Source organism: Chiloscyllium punctatum, chromosome 41, assembly GCF_047496795.1.
Source record: "Chiloscyllium punctatum isolate Juve2018m chromosome 41, sChiPun1.3, whole genome shotgun sequence".
In the NCBI taxonomy this organism is placed as follows: domain Eukaryota; kingdom Metazoa; phylum Chordata; class Chondrichthyes; order Orectolobiformes; family Hemiscylliidae; genus Chiloscyllium; species Chiloscyllium punctatum.
This window is the reverse complement of record NC_092779.1, coordinates 12,657,753-12,676,921: the sequence shown is the minus strand read 5'-3', so window position 1 is coordinate 12,676,921 and position 19,169 is coordinate 12,657,753. Positions and strand designations below refer to the sequence as shown.

The 19,169-nt window shown below is 36.8% G+C and overlaps 1 protein-coding gene across 1 annotated transcript in view; it reads left to right on the top strand.

Moving 5' to 3' along the window:
- Positions 1-19,169, top strand: part of kif15 (kinesin family member 15) — a 78,077-nt gene that overhangs the window by 1,447 nt on the left and 57,461 nt on the right. Inside the window, exons 2-12 of the mRNA XM_072560391.1 lie at positions 5,812-5,848; positions 7,371-7,557; positions 9,529-9,605; positions 10,851-10,888; positions 11,402-11,502; positions 12,149-12,328; positions 14,118-14,327; positions 14,653-14,778; positions 15,080-15,202; positions 15,889-16,012; positions 18,322-18,422. Coding sequence (XP_072416492.1) covers positions 5,812-5,848; positions 7,371-7,557; positions 9,529-9,605; positions 10,851-10,888; positions 11,402-11,502; positions 12,149-12,328; positions 14,118-14,327; positions 14,653-14,778; positions 15,080-15,202; positions 15,889-16,012; positions 18,322-18,422 — 1,304 coding nt within the window. The remainder of the gene's footprint in view (positions 1-5,811; positions 5,849-7,370; positions 7,558-9,528; positions 9,606-10,850; positions 10,889-11,401; positions 11,503-12,148; positions 12,329-14,117; positions 14,328-14,652; positions 14,779-15,079; positions 15,203-15,888; positions 16,013-18,321; positions 18,423-19,169) is intronic.

The window sequence follows — 19,169 nt, the reverse complement described above, 5'->3', positions numbered from 1 at the left end:
GAATGCATAAAACAAAATCAGATTGAATGATTGTGAATAAACAGTACAAGGACTGAGAAAGAAGCTGAGTTTGAAATCAATATCAAATTAAGGTACAGGAAGGGAAGTAGAGTGAGAAAGAAAAGTTGAATTTGTGCACGAATAAAATGAACAACAGAAAAGTAACTTTGCAAATACTTTAAATTTTTAAACTCTCTGATAATTGGACTCTGAAGGAATAACATTCTGCAATTGTATTAATTCACTTGCATTATTAGGGAAGTTAACTGCCAGCAACTAACATATCACATTGACTAGAAAGTACTTAGTAATAACTTCCCCACTTCATTTTCTAACTGGTGAGTTTAGTCTGTCTGTATTGTTGCAAATACAGCTACTTCATGCTGGCCAATGTATTTCATTGATAACACAATTAGCAAGGGGACTAAATGCAGAGTATTTCAGTCAGTAATAATTAATTTACATGTATAACCTTTTATTTGCCCCTATCTTGCTTCAATAATTGTGTATCGATAAGAGAGATATTAACACTGTCCATTATTTTTATGGTAATTTATGTGCCAGATATTTTTAATTAACCTGTTCAGAAATGTTATTACACACCTCCAGAACTGACGGGACTTAAACCTTGATCTCCTGGCTCAGGTAGAAGTGCGCCACGAGAACCACCTCCATTTCTGTGCCTGAACACATGGTAGACAGCTGTGATGTGGCTTGCTTGGTAAACACAAACCTTCAGGGACAGGTGTACATGGTGTTTTAGTATTGCTATTACTTTCATATGACAGGAAACGTATTATGGATGCCTAATTTGTCCAATTGTTGGTCTACTGAAATGCCAAGTGGAGAAATGAAATTGCTCTGCAGCAGATCTCAATGGGCTGGTTCGTAGAGTCATACTGCATGGAAACAGACTCTTCAGTCCAAACGGTCCATGCAGAATATAATCCCAAACTAAACCAGTCCCATCTGCCTTCTCTTGGCCCATATCCCTCCAAACCTTCCCTATTCATGCACTTATCTAAGTGTCTTTTAAACATAATTGTACCACATCCAATGAACTTCCTCAGGACGTTCATGCCACATGTGAAAACATCTGCCCCCGTGTCTTTTTTTTTAAAGTCTCTGTCCTCTCACATTAAAAATATGCCCCCAAGTCTTGAAATCCCCCATCCTATGGCAAAGATAACTACTCTATCTATACCCCTGTTTATTTTATCAACTTCCATAAAGTTATCTCTCAACCTCCCATGTAATATGTTTCAGGGTCTGGGACTTGTGGCCACATCGCACTTCAGGTTATTCTTTAATTTGTTCTTATAGTGCAGCAATGCATCAAGCCCTCTTTAGTGGCACCTTCCAAACCTGTGGCGTCTGCTATCCAAGAGAGTCAAAACAGTGGATGTGTGGGAACATCACCCCTTACAAGTCCTCTACGTCCTGCACTGCCCTGACTTGGTATTATATCACCATCCCATCACTCTTGTTGGCTTAATGTCCTAGATCTCCCTCCCTAACAATGTCATGGGTATGTTTACAGTACATTGACTGAAGCAGTTCAAGAAGGTGTACTGCCATCTTCAGGGTAATTGGGCAATAAATACTGTCCTAGGAATTTTTGCCCTTGTGAAAGAATGAATTGTTTTAAAAAAAACTCGCAAACTGTCTGCATTGTGCAGATTTGGTTGACACCGTTTTAAAATCAGGGAACTTTGGCTCAATGAGCCACTATTTCTTATACTGCATGTATCCCACAATTCAGTTCATTCTGATAGTGGATTTATGCTGGCTCCTGTTAACTGGAATGGCCAATGTGAGTGTTAAAATTTGCATTCTTGAGTTTTTCACATCTTGAATGTGAAGGTCAGTGTCGCCATGTCATGGAGCATCACACCATGATGAATCAGACGATGCAAGGTGCCACCACACCACTACTTATGTTGAGGAGAGCACTTGAGCATCCCTCACACTTTTGAAGATAGCATCTAATTGCATCTTTGTGTTCTGTGCTGTATTAACTTGTTTAAGAGCCAGATCTGTAAGAAATTAAATCTGTAGACTTCTGTATGTTAGAGATAATATAAAATAATGTCGGAAATATGTGGCTAACAGATTACTTTGACAAGCCAACAGCCCTGATTTTATGCCGACCAAATAATCGTTTCTGCAGCACAGTCGGAAGTTGCATGTCAGTACCTCCCTACATAGCAGTCTCAGGGAATTGAAGATTCTGACGGGCAAATCACGTGAATCTGGAATCCTGAGTATATCCATTTAATTGGAAAATTTGGGAGGATTCTGGTATAGTTAAGATAATTAGGAAATGTTAGACAATTAAAAACCTTGTCTAATTCTTGAGTAACTATTGAACTAACCCTGCAACTTACCATTGACAAATTGTGCTTCCCCAGCCCCCTTGCATGCCTCTGACTAAGTCCCTCTTCCCCTCTGCCTGTTGGATCCAATTCTCTCACCCAGCCGATTCCTCCAACCATCCTAATCTACCCTAATTTCTCAGTCATTTACCTGGCACTCTTAAGTTTGCACTTGCCTTACATACACTTTCACAGAATTTGACAAAGTGGCTCACCTGACCTGCTGGACATTTTAACCACAAAACACAGCATCAGCCACTGTGAAAAAGTATTGTGATTTGCCATCTGCTAACTATCCTACATAATGAGATCAGTTGAATTCACTGTATGTTCTTGGTTTCTGCAAGAGTCTTGATTGGAATCTTGTGTGCTAGAAATACAAAACTTTGTCTTAAAAATAAAAAAAGATAGGAACCAAGCTGCAACCTGATTGGCTGTCACTTGGAAAATCTGGCCTAATATAATCTTAAGATTTGATCTGGTTCATTTAAGTCTGAAATTGCAAAGCATTTTATCCCACAAAAAGATGCATTTGGAATCAATAACTAGCCACCGCAATATATTGTGAATATTGGATCATTTCTCATGAGTGTAACACTGCTGCTCCTTTAACAAGGTTATGGTGTCCTTGGCTTTTTTCTCAGGCAGTCACAAAATACACAGACTCTGAAAAGTCTGGGCTTTGATGGGTTTAGGGCCAGTTTGATTATAGCCAGCAGATATTGTCTCAGGAAAAAGGCTTTCAAGTTGTTTTTTACAAAACTTGTACAATGAAAGGGGAGTGGCCAGCTCTTCCAGGTCAGCTTTACTCTGGTTTGTTTTGATTAGCAAGCAGTTGTGTTGTGAAGCTGCAGGACCCAAAGAAACAGGTTCATGCTGGTCCTCTCTCTGACATCTCTCCTGTAAGACCTTGTGTTTGATTTTACGTTTTGTGCCAAGGGGTGTTTATGGGGATTCTTGCAAGTATTGGGAACAGCATAATCAATTAATATAGTCTGTTGGGTTTTTGGATATGTTAAGTTATTCGGTATTCTGTTCTCTTTTGTTTTTGTTTCATTTTGTAATCTTGTAAATAAATTCTGTTTTGTTTAAAACTAAGTGGTTTGACCAACTACATCTCTCCTGAAATATCTGCATTATACCTGCTTAAAACAACCAGCAAAGTTAGGGTCTGGGCCATTTTCTTGAAATGTTTTGACGGGGTCTGGCCTGATTCATAAAGAAGTGATAGTCTTTTCTTTGGTAAGGATGTTGAAGAATATGGAAGAAATGAATTCAACCATGATCTAATTTAAACATGGAATAGGATTTGAGGGACTTAATTGCCTACTTTAGTTGCTATGTTTCCAATCCATGAAAGTGACTGTCTTCTCTCTTCTTCCCAGTTAAATAAATTGGTGGCATAAACTTGAGCAATGGAACCAATTACAGCATTTAAATGGAATACTCTCCAAATTTTGATGAATTATTTTGCATTTGTACCCATATTAAAGTCAAAATCCGTTCCTCAACTCATCTATTTAATTGGTCTAAATCTACTTTTAATGCTTTCTTTTATAGATTAGTTGCATGACAAAATATCGGTATCTTAGACTACAGTTTTAGAGTCTACAGAAGATCCTAAAAGGAATGCATCCTTGTCAAAGTAAAAGGTTCATTGTTCACTTTTTTCCATTTCTAACCTCTGACAATTATTTCTGTTTTCTGTAAATTGAGTCTCTTCACTTGTAGGCATTAAATGTCAGTTAAATAATGCTACTTCAAAAACAAAACACTTGACTTTTAAAATACTGCATATTGAAGTAGAATGTATGGACTGAAAGTGGAGGAAATTGAAATTTAGAGTTAGAAGTAACATGTCAGTGTTGGGGAAGAGCTTATTCCTGAAGTATTAATGAAAACTAAAGTACAAAATTATTTCAAACCAATTTTGTGTTAAGAAATGGAACAGGTCAAGGAGCCAGGACACTTGTGGCTGCTACTACTGCTCTTTGCTGCTACACCTGCTGGAAGATCTGCTATTGTATTATTGCATGCTCATTTGTCATTCTCTTCATCCAACCATGCATAGGTTGACCCTATTTCTGTTGCCTTCCATTTTGACTTCATGAGTTTTCCAGCTCTGATCAACTGGTAGAAAGACGAATATTTTATTTTCTGGATATCCTTTTTTAGAGTTCTTTTTGCTCTTGCAATTTCAGGCACCTCTTCCTTTGTCATGTTTTTGGCGTGAGTAGCATTTAGTGTGCGTCTAAACATCCAAATTTCAAAGGTTTGTTTTCTGCAAGACCTTTATTTATTGTCCATGTTTCTGAGGGGTTCAGGAAAGTGGATAGAATGTAGCATCTTCTAGGATTTTCCTGATACGGGCTTGAATGTGTGAACAAAAAGAAACTTATCTTCACAAAATGTCTTCTACTTAAAATCTCTGTCCTTCTAACTTCCACATTACATCTACCATCGTCTGTTATTATTTGTGCTAAATAGACAAACCTATCTACTTACTCCAGAGTGGCACCATTCACTTAAATCTTTGCTCCTGTTTTTTAAGGAATTCTTCTAACTACTGTTGAATTTGTCTTTTTGATGTTTTCACTTTATCCATATTCTAAACTTTTTGAGATTTTACTTGATCCATGATATTTGTATATTTGATTCACCAGGATGATGGTGAATTGATTTTAAAAAAAGAAGCTAAGAAATGGTAGAGGATGTTTGATTGAAGAAATACTTTGTAGTTGTGATTGTGGGACCACAGACTGTTTCAAATTGATTAGGACTTGTCTGAAGCAGTTGGATATTGCTTACTCCTGCTAATGGTTATTTAGGAGCCTAGACTGAATGGGTTCAATGATTTCTTTCTGTACTGGACTATACTCTGATTCTGAGCAGAGTGAATGATTTAAAAGTTACAGTTAGGAGCAGGTTTATTTCTTTCTCCATCAGAAATTGTGGTTTTGCATTGAAGAACTTCATAACTGAATTATAGGAAGTTTATTGAAATCATTTACAGCTACTATAAAAGCCACTATATATCTTGTAAATGGATTAACGAGCTTTTCTTAATTGGGCATTTGTATCGCTACACTTGTGGAATTTGAGGAAATATTTATTGAATGAGAAATGGCTCACTGAACCCAAGTAGGTTTTTCTCCTACTTAGTTAAAGGGAAATATCACTGGGTAAGAAGGGAAAGGAGAGGATGGAAGTACTTTAAGATCCCAAACCCCACAAGGTCTGAGAGGTATTTACATTTGGAAGTTTTGCCAAGTGGGAGCAGAGAAAAAAATTAAAACCTGAAACCCTTATTTAAAAGTGCCTCAGCCAATGCCATATAAGTTGTTACTAAGCTCCTGATGGTGTCATACAAAATGCCGCCATTTGGATTGTAATAGCCTTTGTACTGTTACAATTGACTTGTTATGTATTTCTTCAGGAGATGCTATGGATATGTCTTCTGCTCAATTACCAAGGTAAGCAATTATTTTTGAATGGAACAAAGTAATGTCGCATTATTTCCTGCATATCGTACACTTGTTATCCTTGGTCTTTTAAATTACAAGTTGGCTGTGGTCAATGTTGCATTGTCTAGGATTTGGACGAAGAGAGATTTTCATCCAATGTCTGCTGGAAGAGAAAAATGCAGTTCCACAAGCCAAAAGCAAATAGTGGATATTGGAAATCTGAAATAAAGATTGTAAGTTTGCTTGCTGAACTGGTAAGTTTGTTCTCAGACGTTTTGTCACCATGCTCGGCAACAGCAGTGAGCCTCCATTGGAGTGCTGGTGTTCTGTCCTGCTTTATACTTATGTGTCTTAGTCTGTTACGGTGGTGATATAATTTCTGGTTATTTTACTCAAAGGTTTCGAGATGGGGTCCTAATCGATGTATTTATTGATTGTTGTTCTGGTTTAAATGCCAGGCCTCAAGGAATTCCTGAGATGTGGACATCTGTGACATGACTAGACTACTCCATCAATGTAGCCCACAATCCTACCAACACACTGAAACAGCTACTGATGAACCAAAAGGACCTTGTACCAACAGCCAGCAAAATGAATGTCATATACATAACATCCTGCAAGGACTGCAACAAAACAATACACCAGACAGACGGGCAGGAAACTAGCCACCAGGATACGCGAGCACCAACTAGCCACCAAAAGACATGATCAGCTATCACTAGTATCCTTACACACAGGCAAAGAAGGACACCACTTCAACTGGGACAACATATTCATCCTAGGACAGGCTAAACAAAGATGCGTGGGAATTCCATGAGGCCTGCCATTCAAACTGGAACTCCATCAATAAACACATTGATTTGGACCCCATTTACCAACCTCTGAGAAAAGGAACTGGAAATGATATCACCCACCGTAACTGACCAAGATACACACAAATAGAAAGCAGACAGAACACCAGTGCTTCAATGGAAGCTCACTGATGATGATACCTAGCATGGTAACAAACCTACCAGCTCAGAGAGCAAACTTACAACCTGAACCGCAACCTGAGCTACAAATCTCAAAAATGGCAAATCTGAAATAAAATCAGAAAATGTTTTAATTTCAGGATAACATTTTATTTAAACCTATTTTACCCCCCAGCCTTTGACTGAGGGCAATCTAGTTTTGTTGGATTTATTTCTAATTTAATAAGGCCATATTGGCAATTGAATCTGGATTTATCCTGGTTGGAATGAATCAACACTATACGTATACTGAGCAATGGGGTACTGACTGGACTGAAACTTGAATTCAAAAGTGATGCATTTTCTAAATATCATTAATCTTCTTTTAGTTGTTTTCATTCTGATCAATGCACACTTGAAATGATGTCCTGGGGCTTTCATCTTTAAAACCATTTTCTTTGTTAAATCAGTAAAAGTTGAAATCCAAAGTAAATGTAGTCTGACAATATTTTTTAAAAATTCAATTGTTGGTAATATTTGAATTGGAGAATACTTTGCAATTTGAAGTTTTGTCACTGCAGTGCTGAAGGTGATTCTATCAAGGTCTATGTAAGAGTGCGACCACCAGCAAAGAACACAGAATTGTTTACAGATGGAGATCAAGGACTGTGTTTGGCAGTTACCTCATCAACCACTATTCGTCTTAATTCAAAACCTGATGCCAGGATCTTCACATACGATCATGTGGCTGATGTGGACACTACCCAGGTACTGTAGAGATAACATGAAACCTGGAGTTCTATAGTGAATAAATATCAATTTTAATGTCATAACGTTGACAAATGATGCGTGGAGAGGAAACATGAAAGTGTTCTTAATTTTAAGTTCTTTGCCACGCTTGAACCGTATCATCTTGCTTCTCCTGACTGGTCCAGCTAGATTGTTTATTATGTGCTTTGCATGGATGAAAACGTCCCATTGTCATTTCAGGCAGCAGATAAAAGTGTTCTGAAAAGTATTGTTGAACATTACAATGTATTAATTGCACTTTTTAAACAAAAATTTACCCCAGAAATTCTAACAATGGTCCATGTTTATTTATATGTAAAATTTCAACTTAATTAGCTTGCATTGTTTTGTGAGATATTGTGTTGTGCAATATTGTGTTATAGGTTATCTTTATTAACTCACTCACCAGCTCACTATATTCAATAATATACCAGGTTCCTGTTTGTTCATTCATAACCCTTTACTAACCTGTTAATTACTACAACACAGTTTCATTCATTCATAAAACAGCAGTTCTGTAGCATATGTTACTATCCAAATCAAAACAACCCTTTCTAATCAAACAGCCCTTGCAAAACCATTACTGCATTTTCACACCTTATTAGCTACAAGCAGTGTTTACCTCTGATTAAGTGTAGCTTACAGAACAATACCATCCCCATCAAATCTCCACGAAATATTATAATATTGATCAGCCCTTAACAACCATCTTCTGGACCTGAATAGATTCCCCAGTTAGTAAGTACCTGTACAATATTATTCCTTTCAGAAACTAAGTAACAAAACAGGCTTCCATGAAATTGCATGCCTGAGTGAAACTCATACTGGCGAATAGTAAACAAATCTCACAACCAGCCGTGATAATCAGTTTAATACTCTTTATTCTTTTATTAAGTATAGGTACAATTTTTAACTTATTGAGAGCATATAGGTCTAGTATTTTTGAGAATATTTACTAACTTAAAAGACAAAAGGACTAAGACCTCTTAATTATGCAAGCAGTCCAGACAGGCACTCTTAATCCCACCAGAAGTAGTAGCCAACATTTAGCATGTTTTAACCCATCTTCTGTCTCTCAGGACTGAAGCCCTTCAAACCTTTATGTAGTATAGATAAAACAATGTAATGTCATAGTATTGGAATTTTAATATATTTAAGAACTCTGTATAAGGGGCTCTTGTAAGAACTGTATTTTGGGGTTCTATTGCCCCCTCGAGCTTTTGCTGTAATTGCTGAATAAAAGAGGCTATTATTTTGCCACTCACTGATTTCTGTCGTTATTTGGACACAATCTCACAGCTTTCACTGCCAGGCTGAGAGGTTGCGTCTGGTGTTTCTTACTGATATATTTTTGAGATATCTTTCTCCCCTTTCCCCATGTCATTTTAAACATTGACTGATGATTCTCTGCTCCACAAGCATCCATACCATTGTGTACTGTTCCAGGTCAACCACAACTTCAAAAAACATAATCCTGTTATTACTGAGATAATAGTTGAGTACTTTGAAGATAGGCCTTCACAGTTGAAAGGTGGGAATGTTGTTAGCTATTTTGCTAGGTTTAAAAAAAACCACTGTTGCCTGCATTTTTGCAGCCCTTTTCACAACCTAAGAATGTTCAAAGGTCTTTACAACCAATTAAGTGATTTTCTTAGTGTTACTGTTGCAATATGGGAAATGTAGCAGCTAGCTTGTCCACAGCCATGTACCACAAACAGCAATTCTGATAATGACCAGGTTTTTGTGTTGAGGGATAAATATTGTTTTAAAGCTATACTAATTTTTTTTGTTCATGGGGTGTGGTCATCTCTAGCTAAATCAGCGTTTATTACCTATCTATGCTGTTCCAATTAAATTATTTCAAATAAAAAGATGCAGTGTTACAAAATGATTCATGTGTCCTGAAAATGTTGAATCTTAAATATGCATTTTCTTACCATCATTCTGCAGGAAGCAGTGTTTTCAGCTGTGGCTCGGGGCACTATTGAGTCCTGCATGAACGGATACAATGGTACAATTTTTGCCTAGTAAGTAATTTGTAAATTATTTTACAATGAAGTAATTGGTTTACTGACGAGTTATAATTGTTGTTCTGCATCATAATCAGATTATAATGAAGTGGTTAAAAAAAATCAAGTTTGTTGCTGGGATTCATTCAGTCTAATTGTCCTAATCATTAAAGGTTTTGCTTTTAGCTGTTCAGTGTAATTCCAGTCAGAATTCGTTTTTGCCGTGTCAGTAGCAAGTGTTGGATGAGTTATCTTTTTGCCAGTGTTTGGATCAGCAGTACTCAACTATTCCATTTGTAATCTAATTGACCATAGTTTATTGATGGAATGTAGAATATTCTAGACTGGGATAGATTTGTAGGAATGCAGACATGAAGCTAGTCTAAGAATATCGATGTTCATGTTGGAAACTTTGGGTAAGTGTTCTTTTTCTAATGCAATCATTGTTTACCTTTAGAACAGATATCTACCCACTTTACTGGATGATTGCAATATGGTATCATTAGTCTGTTTTGTAAATGCATCAAATTTTCTTTAAGTGGCATTCCTGAGATCAGTCGTTATTTGTATGTTCTAACAGAGATTTGTACTGTAACCTAAGCTGGAAGAAGTTGTGGTGTGGTGTTGCAGCATGTTCAACACTCATGCGAACTCCAAACACAACAGCCTTGTCCTTGTCAAGAACAAGAGCTTCTTTCTATCTCCACAACATTGCCCCACTGCCACTTCTGGAAATCTAATCCATGCTTTTGTTCACCTCCAAGTGCAATGATTCCAACAGTTTTATTGCAATGTTTTTTAATCCTCACTACATGAATTCTTTTTTTTGTCCAAAATGCAAATGTTCATTTCCTGTCATACATCAAGACTTGTTTGTCCATTACCCCCACCCTTGCAAAACTGCATTGGCTGCCATTCCACTATGTATTAAGTTAAAAACCTAAATTATAAATTTAACTTTATGACTTCAATCATCTCTGTCAGCAATCTGCTCCTTTTCTGGTGTATCTTTTTTACTTTCTCCAACTCTGTTTCTTTTTGATGTTTTGTTGCTTTTTGAATCTGAAATGGGTGATTTTTCAAGTGGTTTGTTAAAAATGAGTCAGCAGTGGAATTTGAAACAGTTGTTAATCTCATATGTTCTATTGAACAAGGAAAGCTGGCTAAACTTTTAGACTGTTTAAAAATTCTCAGCAACATAAAATATTGAATTGTGCATATCAACATTGCAAAGTGATTAATGAAAACTATTTTTTTTCTTAGTGGACAAACTGGTTCAGGAAAGACATTCACAATGTTAGGTGCGTAGACAATTTTGAACATTTTTGTATTTTACTCTGTCAGGTGATGGAAGATGTGATTTACCAATCTAATTCGAAAATCCATATTGCCAATTTAACCTATTATTAGGTATAATTCACAAAAACCTTATAAGAAAGCATTAAGATATGCTTTTTAACTTGTAATGTTACAATATGGTGACATGTTATTTTGTGATCCTTTAAATATTATTTCTAGAATATAATCAAGAGTATAAAAAGAGCTGTATAAATGCAATTTTTTGTCAGACATTGACTTGCTTGTACTAAAACCCATAGCTAAATGATGGGAATAATTTTGAAAGGCTTAATTTTCTAATTAAGGCAGTTGAGAATAAAGCCTGATTAATGTATAAGTAATTGTGCAGTGTGATTCTATGGTCAGTCTATTGTCATTCAAAAATTAACCTTTGGCATATAATTTGTTTTCTTCAACCATATTTACGGACATTAAATTTTATATCTAGTAATAAACATTGTGGTTTGTGTTTTCAGGTCCATCTGATGATTCTGATAACTTCACTCATAATTTAAGAGGTGTAATTCCTCGCAGTTTTGAATACCTCTTTTACTTAATCAGTCGGGAAAAGGAAAAGGTATTTTTCACAATTTTAAGCACTTGTTTACATTTACTTTTTATTGTTTTTAAAATAGTGTGAAGTGTCAGATTTAAAATACTTCTCAACACTTTAGTGAATTACCATAATTTGCAGAGATAAACATACTCATAATGATGTGCGCATTTGTTTTTGTTATTATTTGAGGGATGATGTTGGCTAAGACACACGACTCTGTTCTTTGCCAGTTCCTCTGTTACAGCTGAGCATTTCAATATAATGCCTCATCTAAAACATAGTATCTCTGAGAGCATACATTCTTTCAATGCTACTGTGGACTGCAAATCTTAAGTCTTATGTTTGAATGTGCACCTTCTGGGCCAGAGACTGATTGATGGTTAGTTTGATTTTAATGCCAAGTATATTTTCCTTGTTGAACGATAGGGAAGATTTGAAAGGGTGAGCAGGATAATTATCAACCTGTTGAACCTCATCATTAATGTTCCTTCTGTGGCCAATAAGTTTTAGAGTGGGACTTTAACCTGACGATTCTGGCACAGTAGCAGGGATGATACATACTCAGTTACAAGACCTCCAGCCACAGCTGAGAAAGCCATCAACTAAGACAAGCCGTTAAATTACATTTTTTTAAAGTTTCATAGTCTAATTCTGTATTCTTTAACAGAGTGGTGAAGGCAAGGATTTTCTGTGCAAGTGCTCCTTTATTGAGATTTACAACGAACAAATATTTGATCTGTTAGACCCTGCTTCAACAGGCTTATTTCTTCGAGAAAATATAAAAACTGGTGTCTTTGTGGAAGGGGTAGTCGAACAAGTTATAACTTCAGCAGCTGAGGCCTATCAGGTAATTTTAACATCTCTTCACTGCCACAGTTGTAACAACATGTCCAAACAGATTGTATTTTAAAAATACAATGATCCAAATTGCTATGTACTTTGTTTAGTTATGATCACCATTATAATTTACCAGATCACTTTTTGGCAGATTGTCATTTTCAAGGAGGATTGTTTCTATATCCAGGTGTTTTCTAATGGATTGAGTTCATTAAATAATGAATAGTATCTGTGGTGAAAGTACATCATATTTTATCATATTCTCAGTTACAGTGAATCATGCTGCAATAGATTACTTGTTGATGTGTAAGCGTCTGTGCATGATTAAAACTACTCTTTATACATAAATTATCATGGAAACTACAGGAATGGCATTAATCCATTGATTATGTTGAAGAGGGCTGTTGTACAAACTTGCTGAAGCATTTTTAAGATTTGCAAGTTTGTTTTTACTTTATTACATGAACCATAATTGACCATAAATTTGTTTTATCCTGTTTGTTATGAAAACCCAGGTTTTAATTATGCAATGTGATAACCACAGTTTTAAGAAACAAGATGTTAAAGTGATTCTATTAGATTGGGATTCGAATAGAAAAATAAATGAATACAGTAGCAATTTTAAATATAATCCTTTTGAACAAATATGCAGGATTGTGGTCATAATGTGAGGAATGAAATTTCATCCATTTTGGTAGGAGTAACAGTAAAAAGGACTATTATTTGAATGGTAAAAAGTTGCTGTATGCTGCTGTGCAGAGGGACCTGGGTGACCTTGTGCATGAATCACAGAAGGTTGGCTTCAGGTACAAGTAATTTTGTGGGCGGCACGGTGGCACAGTGGTTAGCACTGCTGCCTCACAGCGCCAGAGCCTGGGTTCAATTCCTGCCTCAGGCAACTCTCTGTGTGGAGTTTGCACATTCTCCCCGTGTCTACGTGGGTTTCCTCCGGGTGCTCCGGTTTCCTCCCACAATCCAAAAATGTGCAGGTTAGGTGAATTGGCCATGCTAAATTGCCCGTAGTGTTAGGTGAAGGGGTAAATGTAGGAGAATGGCTTCGGCGGATTGGTGTGGACTTGTTGGGCCGAAGGGCCTGTTTCCACACTGTAAGTAATCTAATCTAATCTAATTTGGAAGGCAAATGGAATTTTGTCCTTCCATTGCAAAAGGGCTTAGTTTAAAAGCAGAGATGTTATGTTGCAGCTGTATAGGGTGTTGGTGAGGCCACGCCTGGAGTACTGTGTGCAATTTTGGTCTCCTTACCTGAGAAAGGATATACTGGCACTGAGAGGGTGCAAAGGAGGTTCACTAGGTTGATTCCAGAGTTGAGGGGGTTGGCTTCTGAAGAGAGACTGAGTGGACTGGGATTATATTCATTGGAAGCTAGAAGAACAAAGGGGAATCTTATGGAAACGTATAAAATTATGAAGGAGATGGATAAGATAGACATGGAGAGGATGATTCCACTGGTGGGTGAAACTCGGACAAGAGCCTCAAAATTAGGGGAAGCAGATTTAGGATTGAATTGAGAAGGAACATCTTCACGCAGAGGGTTGTAAATCCATGGAATTCCCTGCTCAGTGAACTAGTTGACGCTACTTCAGTAAACATTTTTAAAGCTAAGATTTTATTTGAACAATGAAGGGACTAAGGGTTACGGTGAGAGGGCGAGTAAGTGGAGTTGAGTCCACAAAAAGATCAGCCATGATCTTATTGAATAGCATAGCAGGCTTGAAGGGCCAGATGGCCTACTCCTGCTCCTAGTTTGTATGTTCTTATGTTTTTCTCATTCCTGATAGGTGTTATCCATGGGTTGGCGCAACAGAAGTGTAGCTTCCACTTCAATGAACCGAGAATCATCACGGTCTCATGCTGTCTTCTCAGTTACAATACAGTCAAAGGAAAAGATCAACAACCTAGTTAACATCCGAACATCGCAGTTGAATCTAGTTGATTTGGCAGGGTCAGAACGACAGAAAGATACACATGCTGAAGGGCTTCGGTTAAAGGTAAGCTGTCATCAGCCCTCAGATTTGAGAGTTGGTTTCCCTCCTGACTTTTTAGCCAGAGAGAACGAGAACCACAATTCCCTGTAAACTCCATCCCTGCATATAGATTTGGGGTTGAACAAGTGCAAAACGAAACTGTCTTTGCAATAAAATTCGCATGGCATCTGGATAAGTCTTGATTGCAATCTAAAAATTATTCAAATTATCTTTTAGTAAATTTTTGTGGCTAATTGAAAGTTTAATCAGCCTGCATTATTTGAAGATCAGGAGATTAAAAATAGACATTTTTTTTAAAATTGTTACTTTTTGTTTCTGCACCTTTTAGGAGGCAAGTAGTATAAACCGATCACTGAGTTGTCTGGGACATGTTATTATGGGCCTTGTTGATCTTGCTAATGGGAAAAGCCGCCACATCTGTTACCGAGATTCTAAGCTGACATTCTTGCTGAGGGTAATGTAAACATTTGATTGTTGATCATTTCTTGGAAATTTTATCAGTTAAAGACGATGTGCCATTAATCAAAAACATAATTTTGAAAAAGGACAGATTTTTAGAGCCTTGTTAGCAAATTTGAAACTGTGCTTTTGGATAAATGAATCTTAGGTAAAATTTCAACAACTTGTACTGATTAATATTCTAGAAGTTTTGAGATATCAATGGATAGCAAATTATTGGGTGAATTGGTTACCTGCTACTGTTATGGAAAAAAAAAGCTGAACTATCAACTGGTTAAATAAAACATTTGTTGCAGGACTCTCTTGGAGGAAATGCGAAGACTTATATTATTGCAAATGTTCATCCTGGGTCACGATGTTTTGGTGAAACACTCTCCACCCTTCAGTTTGCTCGTAGAGCTAAGCTAATCAAAAATAAAGTGAGTTGAAGTTTTTTAAAAATCTGTTCAATGTTGGTGTTTAATATTAGTTAATGAAGTAATGGTTATATGTCTTATGTAATTGTGACCATGTAACAGCCTCCCTAATTGTTTATCTGGTTATGGGCTAGTTGAACCATATAACCCCAAGAAAGTTTAGTCCCATAGTAGATTGAATCAACTAGGGCAGCCTTAGAAGTCTTACGGTTGGTTTCAGAATCCAGACTATGGCTGAGAAATAGATGGTCCCGTTCCAGATTATATCCAGTGACTATTGATGGAAGGAAAATACTTGTGTATGTGCTTGGTTCCAGTGTCTGTCAGTTAAATAGCCTGCTGTCATGTATTCTTTCAAAAACAAATGTTGTTTTGGAAGAGTGCAGGGAAAATAATGTTAAAATAACAAAATGTGAAGAGTAATGTTTATGCCTGGAAATGTTATGATCCCTTTAGGCTTTCTATTTAGTTTCAGTATTTTGAAATTGAGCAGTAATGATCCATGCAGATGCTCTCTTATGAACAAAATGGTTGTTTTTCAATATTTGTTTTAACTTTATAGTCAGCCAAGCCTGAAGATGGATAATGCTGTGTAAGGACTTTTTATAATTTGGTGCCTTGTTTTTATTGATGGGTTACTGTGAAGCTGTTGATTGATGTAACATCAACTTATTCACCTTTTGTTGTAGGCCATAGTAAATGAAGATACTCAAGGCAACATTCCCCAGCTACAGGCAGAAATCAAGAAGCTGAAAGAACAGCTTTCTGAGCTGTCTAAAGGACAAATGTCACAGTGGGTAGAGGTTAAGAGAGGTAAGGAAGCCAGTTAAAATTTTAGGCTTTGAAGAATATATGTATGTGAGGTGGTATGGTAAAGTTTAATACAGAAGAAACACTATCAAAGTACAGATAGATGTTATCAAATCAGTAGAATGGCCTTGCAAGTGGAAAATGAATTTCATTGTTGATAATGGAGATGGTACATATTTGTAGGAATAAGGAGATTGCCTAATTCTTAGAAACTAAGAAAGTAGAGGAGAGGGATCTAAGAGTATGGATACGCAATTCACTAAAAGTGTCATTACAGATTGGTAACTGTTTTTTAAAAAGGAATAAACTCTCTCAAAAATTGGAGTCCATTTTCCAGATAAATTGAAAGCAGAGAAATATTTCAAACTTCTGTAGGACCTTGATTAAAAAACACTCTGAACACTGTACACAATTCTGGTCTCATCAGGAAGATAGAGAAGCACTGGCTGAAATTCAGAAATGATTTACTAGAGTGATCCTAGAACTGAGAAGGTACAACTAACAGGAAAGACTGAACAGCATGGGACCAGGATGGTGCTGGTTGATCAAATATTCCAGATAATAAAGAGGTATGCAAAACTGTTGTAAACCCTGACCAAGCAAAGCTTCAAGATGTCACCGTCTCTCAAAAAAACAATGTAAAAACATCAGCAGACCTTCTAAAATCAATGTAAAAACACCCGGTAAGTAATAGGAACGTAATGGAGGGGTATACACATCACTCGGACATCACAGTAGATCGTGTTTTTTTTCTGCTTTATCAAGACTGCCAGGTGACAAAGTGCTGATTAAAACAAAGTTTGCTGTACGATAGAAAATAGAGGAGATTTATTTTAAATTGTTCCCTTTCTGGGCCAAAGTTAGATGCATTGCTTTAACAAGATATCTTCTAATCAACTGTTCAGTGATGTTATTATACACTTAACATGGGACTTGAACTCTGGTTTCCTGACCCAGAAGTGGAAACACTATCACTGTGCTCCAAGAGCCCCTTGAACAACTTGGTGTATTGAAAATATGAAACTCACCAACATATGGTCCAATACAGGCAAATGGTGTAGATACATTTAAGGTAAAGATAGATAAGCACCTAAAGGAGAAATGAATCGAAGAACATATAAGCTAGGACAAAGTAAAAGAATGGGATGTGGCTTATGTGTGGAGCAGTAACCCTGACATAGGATAAACTTTTTCCCCACCCCCACCCTCCTCTAGCTTATCTCTCCACGCTTCAGGCTCACTGCCTTTATTCCTGATGAAGGGCTTTTGCCCGAAACGTAGATTTCAAAGCTACTTGGATGCTGCCTGAACTGCTGTGCTCTTCCAGCACCACTAATCCAGAACCTGACATAGGATGGCCTGCTATAAATTCTTTGCCTCCAAAAAATGATGAACATTTTACAATATTTTGGGGGAGTTTGTAAAATTGCTTTTTATTCTTGCCTGAAGGTGTTAACTTGATCCAGCAATCAGAATTATTTTTCTGCCCAAATAAATAAGCTTATACTTAAATGAATTTTACTTTTGTATTAAATGCATTGTTACCATTATAAATATGCTCCAATTACTTACTGTATAGAATTGAAACAGTAAATATAGATTTTGTTTCTGAACTGCAAGCAACAAGCTTTGTTTTGATTTAGGTGAAGTGTGGACCTGGGGCCTTGTTCATCCTTTAGTGGATGCAAGTGATACCATGGTGTTAACTCAAGAAAAAGAAAGATGTTTTATCCCTAATGGATAAATACTTATACCTTAGTCAAAATTCCACTATTGTAAAAATATAAAGAACTGTATCCTTGTCAAATCTGTTTGTGGGAGTTTGCTGTGCAGAAATTGGCTGCTATGATTTCTACTTTATAATACATAAGAAATTCTTCATAATCTCTAAAGTGCTTTTGAGATATCCTGAGGTTGTCAGAGACACTACATAAAACAAGACTTTCCTTTTGATTATACTTTCTAGAAGAGCAAGAGAATGTACAGATCAATGACTCATTGATCAGTCTTGTGTTTAGTGTTACAGTTATTAAGGAAACTACTGACTCTAATGAAGGGTTTTTGAGATTAGCCGACTATATGCTGTTGAAACTAAGTGGTCTACTTCAGTTTCTGCAGCTGACTGTACAGTTGACCACCAGATACATAAAAAAACAGAGAATCAATCAGTTAATTGTTGCTGAACAGTTAGTTTATTTCAACTTCATTTTTGCTCAGTTTTATTGTATAAGACTAATGTAGGTTTACTGAAATTTGCTTTTTAAAAGCTCAACCGAATGAATGCTTTGCATGTTTTCTTTCACTTTTTTCAGATGCTGATTCTGTGGAGAAAAATGGAGTAGATGACAGTGAATGGAAGAATCGCTTTTTGGAAGCCATGCTTCTTTTGGAGAATAGTGAAAGTCAAAACCAGGTTAGGTTGCAGCTAAATTTATTTCTGTTTTGAGGGGATGTACAGGTAATCCTGGATAATGAAATAGTCAATGTCTGCAGCTGCAAGGCATCACTGTATTCCCATGTCAAGTACTGTGTGATAAGTAACAATTCAGGGCTCACAAGTGTTAGACAATGACCATTTCCAATAAGACAGAACCTAATCAATCTCCCTCTGACATTGAACTGAATTACCATCCGTGAATTCACTGCCGTCAGCATTCTTGGGGTGACTATTGGCCTGAAACTTAACTGTATCAGCCATACAAATGCGAAAGCTGGGAATTCTGCCAAGTAACTCTCCTGACTCCCTGAAGCCTGTCAATGGTCTACAAGTGTCCTTGTCCAGGAAGCAATGGAATATTATACTCCACTTTCCTGCATCCATGCTGCTCCAGCAATATCCAGAAGCTTAATATTATTCAAGACAAAGCAGTCATTGATTGGCAATCCATTCCCCGTGTAATCCACTCACTTCATCACCATCATAGAGTGGACACTAATTAGAAGAGATATTGTGGCTGCTCAGCAAAACTCCTTTGATATCACCTTCTAAACACATGACATCTACCACCCACAAGGCAACAGATCATGGGAGCACTACTCCTCCAAGTCATTAATCATCCTGACTTGGAACTATTAATACCATCTCTTCCATGTGTTCTTTGGAGAGTTTGAAGGTTAGTGAATGTGGAAAAGGAAAGTACTTGCTCCAATTGTTATAATT